The sequence below is a fragment of the Drosophila bipectinata genome, chromosome 3R, assembly GCF_030179905.1.
Source record: "Drosophila bipectinata strain 14024-0381.07 chromosome 3R, DbipHiC1v2, whole genome shotgun sequence".
NCBI classification, from domain to species: Eukaryota; Metazoa; Arthropoda; class Insecta; order Diptera; family Drosophilidae; genus Drosophila; species Drosophila bipectinata.
The window spans coordinates 15,090,181-15,096,391 of NC_091739.1; the positions used below are offsets into that span (position 1 = coordinate 15,090,181).

The window sequence follows — 6,211 nt, forward strand, 5'->3', positions numbered from 1 at the left end:
TAATGTTGTTCCGCGATGTTGTGGCTGTTGCTCAGACCAACTTTTGTTTAGAGTTTTTCCGAGGCGGCCGAGGGAAACTTTTCTCGTTTTCCACACCGCACTTTTTCTCGCACGATACTGTTGTCCTGCCAAAGTGCCGAGTGCCAAGAACACACAGAAGTGTTGCCGTGTATGTCCTTATTTCTTTTCCCCTTTTTTTTAGTGCTTTGTGCAATTATCAGCGAGCACACACATTGTAGTCTTACACACTCACACCCTGGAGGCACCCAGGAGCAGCGGAAAGTAAATAGAAAGGACATTAAGTGGCGTTAAACAGACGCTCGTGCAACAGCCGCAACATGTGAAGTGTCAGGCCAGGATATGGGGAACAGGACAGACCAAAACGTTTTTTATGAGTGCAGGTTGATTGGCAAACCCACTTATTACCCAGCACACTGATTTATATCGGGTTTCCTTTGATTTACAAGAAATGTCCTTTAAATGCTTCTATGTTTAAGGACATTGGCTTAGGTTAGTTACTAGCTTAATGCTCCTATAGCTCTTATAATTTATTCAAAATATTTCTCAGTGCACTTACTTATCATTTTATGCCGCTGGGCGGTCCGCGAATCCCTACGCTAGGATTAATCCGCTCTGCTGCTCTGGCACCCGATACTCCACTCCGCTTGTCACTTTTCACCCGGATTCGATTTATTACTCCGCGAAACGGTCAACACAATTTTTTGCGGAATTTTTTGCCAAATAACTTTAAGGGGATCTGCCAGCTCTGTTGCTTCTCCGGCTCCGAAGTGCTGCGCCTGCTACTCCTGCTGCTGCTGCTGCTCCTGTGATGAGATGTGCTGGCTGTGCGATTTGGTTTTTATTTGCCGCGTTTTCGCACCCAAGAACCCAACCAGACGAGGACTGTCGATGAACTGTGCGTCCAGCAGCTGTTGCTGCTCCCGCACGGCTCCTGTTATACGGGCCATAGTACAGTTTCCTGCCGAGGATTCCGCAGGCACAGTGGGCCGCATCCCAGCCAGTTCACGCACACATGGCGTATGCGCAATGTCGGCAACCGAGAGAGAGCCACAAACGAGTGCCGACGCAGCGGCGGAGCAACAATTTGTTGACGAGCCGGGGACAGGCTCAAACGGACAGACGGACAGGCCGAGGAGGGACAGGCTGGCCGACAGACAGACAGTTTGCTATTTGTTATACGGCAGACAGGCAGCGGTGTCCTGTCCAAAGGCAAAGAAATAAGACCGGAAGCAAAAAGTCAACGCGATAAGCAAGCAAAGGCTGGCAAGGACCAAAACAACGGAAAGGAGGAAGCTTGTGCTGCAAATTCCTGCTGTCTTTTATTGGTAATGCGAAAATACGAGAGCGAAATAAAAGCGCTCACCTTTCATTTCCCCCTTTTTTTTTGGGAAGGTCCTGCCTATGCCCATCGACCTTCCGGGGTAAAAAAACCGAATTTTCGCCCCACCTTTCCGGCCAGCATTAGCATAATCGGAGGCTAGTTCCGAGGAAATTGAGTTGAAGCTGCGCCGCAAACTTACTCCTGGCCGGGATACGCGGCGTATGCGCAATGTGCGGCAACTGTTGCTCGCCCCGCCACCCGCCTTCCGGCACTTAATAAATATGCATGAGCAGGCGGAAGGGTTTCAATTAAATTTACTAGAAATTGCGGTTGGTCGAGGTCAAGAATTTGTATGAAAATATTTTCGGCATTTCCAGCACTCCGTCTCGGGCTCCAGCCCGGCCTAGTCAGGCCCGAGAATTTATTTGTTTTTTGCATTTATTATGAGCATAAGCAGAAAAAACGACGCAAATTAAGACGACGGTCTCGGCTTTGATGCGTGCTCGGAAAGTGTTAAATTGCCAAATGAACTTAAGTGAAATGAGCATGAAAGGGGGGCCCAGAACTGGAGCAGCTTTAATGGGCAGCCTCCTTGCTACCCAGAGGATACTCTGGGGGTGAGGCAAAAGTAGAAAGTGGAAACAGGGGTTTGGCCGAGCAAACATGAACGAAAAAACATGAAACGTGCCCTGCCTGCTAAGCACATTCATTACGCAAGAAATGAAGCTGCCTTACTGGTGGTCCTTTCCCCTATCCCCCCTGGCCCCCCTGCCACCATTCTTTCACTCCCTTCCTGGGCAACTGGGCGTTCCACGCCTCCTATTGAATTATTCCAGTTTTATTTCTCGCCATTTGCTGTTCACGCACACCGCCAGGACCTCGACGCCTGCCAGGACCTGCTGCTGCTGCTGCTGCTTAACTGAAGCTGACTCCTGGCTCTTGGCCAGGTTGTTGAACCACAAATACACTAACACCCCGCAGCACACACAAACAGGGCAAGACGCACAGCCCGAGCTCACCTGTTGATTGGGCCTTTCAGGATGTTTGAGAAAAAGCCAAAGCCAGAGCCCGCTTTCCTTTCGGCTTATGTGGGCTCAGTTTTGTAGTCGAGCCGGCTCCTTCTAATGGCCAAGGGATATTGAATCGATTGACGGCCGGGGATGGGGGCTTTGAGGCTAAAAAGGTGGTTGGGCAGAGTGGCAAAAGGGGCGGGTAAAGTCATTTGGCTTTAGCCAGCATTTGGCCCATTCGGAGTCGGGGCTTGTTTGCGCTCGTGTCGACAACAATTGATTCCAAAATATTAATTAACCGGATAAACCAATTGAGGTTTTGTAAGCGTCCAAAATGACAGCCATGAGGTCAATATTACTGTCTGGGGGAATACCAGAAATACTTAATTGTAGCTACAAGAGTAATGTTCAAGAATTACTATCGTACTCCCTTCTATAGTCCCTTAATGTATTCACACTTCCAATTTAAAAACTTTCTTTTAACCTTCAAAGCTCTTGGTAATGATATTTTACAATATTATTATTTTTTTTATATGTCTAAAATGTAAAATTTAGAATCTAAATGAATTAGTAATTAAAAGGGTTTCTAAAGAAAACCTTTATTTCATTTTCAGCTCAGCAAGTATTTCTTTTGATAAACATTTTTATATTTGACAGGAAATATAAACATTTTAATGTACAAGATTTATAAAAAATATATATAATCAATAATATTATTTTCTATGTAAATATTAGAAAAGGGGAAAAAAAAGGCAATAATGCTGAAAATGCATGGGAGCCCAATATCGCCCACCGCGAAAGCCATATCTTTGCCAATTTCCATCCGATCCTTGAGCGGAGTACCTTAATCGTATTGTGGATCGATTCTTTATTAATCTGCAACAAAATCTGGACACAAATTATTTTTTCACTTTTTTGTCCATTTTTCTGATGGATCCCCTTCAAAAATGCTGAAAATGCATGGGAGCCCAATATCACCCACCGCGAAAGCCATATCTTTGCCAATTTCCATCCGATCCTTGAGCGGAGTACCTTAATCGATTTGTGGATCGATTATCCATTAATCTGCATCAAAATCTGGACACAAATTATTTTTCACTTTTTTGTCAATTTTTCTGATGGATCCCCTGCAAAAATGCATGGGAGCCCAATATCACCCACCGCGAAAGCCATATCTTTGCCAATTTCCATCCGATCCTTGAGCGGAGTACCTTAATCGATTTGTGGATCGATTCTTCATTATTCTGCATCAAAACCTGAACACTAATTATTTTTTCACTTTTTTGTCAATTTTTCTGATGGGTCCCCTGCAAAAATGCTGAAAATGCATGGGAGCCCAATATCACCCACCGCGAAAGCCATATCTTTGCCAATTTCCATCCGATCCTTGAGCGGAGTACCTTAATCGATTTGTGGATCGATTCTTCATTAATCTGCATTAAAACCTGAACACTAATTATTTTTTCACTTTTTTGTCAATTTTTCTGATGGGTCCCCTGCAAAAATGCTGAAAATGCATGGGAGCCCAATATCATCCACCGCGAAAGCCATATCTTTGCCAATTTTCATCCGATCCTTGAGCGGAGTACCTTAATCGATTTGTGGATCGATTCTTCATTATTCTGCATCAAAACCTGAACACAAATTATTTTTTCACTTTTTTGTCAATTTTTCTGATGGGTCCCCTGCAAAAATGCTGAAAATGCATGGGAGCCCAATATCACCCACCGCGAAAGCCATATCTTTGCCAATTTCCATCCGATCCTTGAGCGGAGTACCTTAATCGATTTGTGGATCGATTCTTCATTAATATGCATCAAAACCTGAACACTAATTATTTTTTCACTTTTTTGTCAATTTTTCTGATGGGTCCCCTGCAAAAATGCTGAAAATGCATGGGAGCCCAATATCATCCACCGCGAAAGCCATATCTTTGCCAATTTTCATCCGATCCTTGAGCGGAGTACCTTAATCGATTTGTGGATCGATTCTTCATTATTCTGCATCAAAACCTGAACACAAATTATTTTTTCACTTTTTTGTCCATTTTTCTGATGGATCCCCTTCAAAAATGCTGAAAATGCATGGGAGCCCAATATCACCAACCGCGAAAGCCATATCTTTGCCAATTTCCATCCGATCCTTGAGCGGAGTACCTTAATCGATTTGTGGATCGATTCTCCATTAATCTGCATCAAAACCTGAACACAAATTATTTTTTCACTTTTTTGTCAATTTTTCTGATGGATCCCCTTCAAAAATGCAGAAAATGCATGGGAGCCCAATATCACCAACCGCGAAAGCCATATCTTTGCCAATTTCCATCCGATCCTTGAGCGGAGTACCTTAATCGATTTGTGGATCGATTCTCCATTAATCTGCATCAAAACCTGAACACAAATTATTTTTTCACTTTTTTGTCAATTTTTCTGATGGATCCCCTTCAAAAATGCAGAAAATGCATGGGAGCCCAATATCACCAACCGCGAAAGCCATATCTTTGCCAATTTCCATCCGATCCTTGAGCGGAGTACCTTAATCGATTTGTGGTTCGATTCTTCATTAATCTGCATCAAAACCTGAACACTAATTATTTTTTCACTTTTTTGTCAATTTTTCTGATGGATCCCTTGCAAAAATGCTGAAAATGCATGGGAGCCCAATATCACCAACCGCGAAAGCCATATCTTTGCCAATTTCCATCCGATCCTTGAGCGGAGTACCTTAATCGATTTGTGGATCGATTATCCATTAATCTGCATCAAAATCTGGACACAAATTATTTTTCACTTTTTTGTCAATTTTTCTGATGGATCCCCTGCAAAAATGCATGGGAGCCCAATATCACCCACCGCGAAAGCCATATCTTTGCCAATTTCCATCCGATCCTTGAGCGGAGTACCTTAATCGATTTGTGGATCGATTATCCATTAATCTGCATCAAAATCTGGACACAAATTATTTTTCACTTTTTTGTCAATTTTTCTGATGGATCCCCTGCAAAAATGCATGGGAGCCCAATATCACCCACCGCGAAAGCCATATCTTTGCCAATTTCCATCCGATCCTTGAGCGGAGTACCTTAATCGATTTGTGGATCGATTCTCCATTAATCTGCATCAAAACCTGAACACAAATTATTTTTTCACTTTTTTGTCAATTTTTCTGATGGGTCCCCTGCAAAAATGCTGAAAATGCATGGGAGCCCAATATCACCCACCGCGAAAGCCATATCTTTGCCAATTTCCATCCGATCCTTGAGCGGAGTACCTTAATCGATTTGTGGATCGATTCTTCATTAATCTGCATCAAAACCTGAACACAAATTATTTTTTCACTTTTTTGTCAATTTTTCTGATGGGTCCCCTGCAAAAATGCTGAAAATGCATGGGAGCCCAATATCATCCACCGCGAAAGCCATATCTTTGCCAATTTTCATCCGATCCTTGAGCGGAGTACCTTAATCGATTTGTGGATCGATTCTTCATTATTCTGCATCAAAACCTGAACACAAATTATTTTTTCACTTTTTTGTCAATTTTTCTGATGGATCCCCTGCAAAAATTCTGAAAATGCATGGGAGCCCAATATCACCCACCGCGAAAGCCATATTTTTGTCAATTTCCATCCGATCCTTGAGCGGAGTACCTTAATCGATTTGTGGATCGATTCTTCATTATTCTGCATCAAAACCTGAACACAAATTATTTTTTCACTTTTTTGTCAATTTTTCTGATGGGTCCCCTGCAAAAATGCATGGGAGCCCAATATCACCCACCGCGAAAGCCATATCTTTGCCAATTTCCATCCGATCCTTGAGCGGAGTACCTTAATCGATTTGTGGATCGATTCTTCATTA

At 43.1% G+C, this 6,211-nt stretch overlaps 1 protein-coding gene across 1 annotated transcript in view; it reads right to left on the reverse strand.

Moving 5' to 3' along the window:
* LOC108129209 (uncharacterized) overlaps positions 1-968 on the reverse strand; it is a 33,615-nt gene extending 32,647 nt beyond the window's left edge. The window contains 1 exon segment of the mRNA XM_070282145.1: positions 881-968. Coding sequence (XP_070138246.1) covers positions 881-968 — 88 coding nt within the window.
* Between the last annotated feature and the right edge of the window lie 5,243 nt (positions 969-6,211).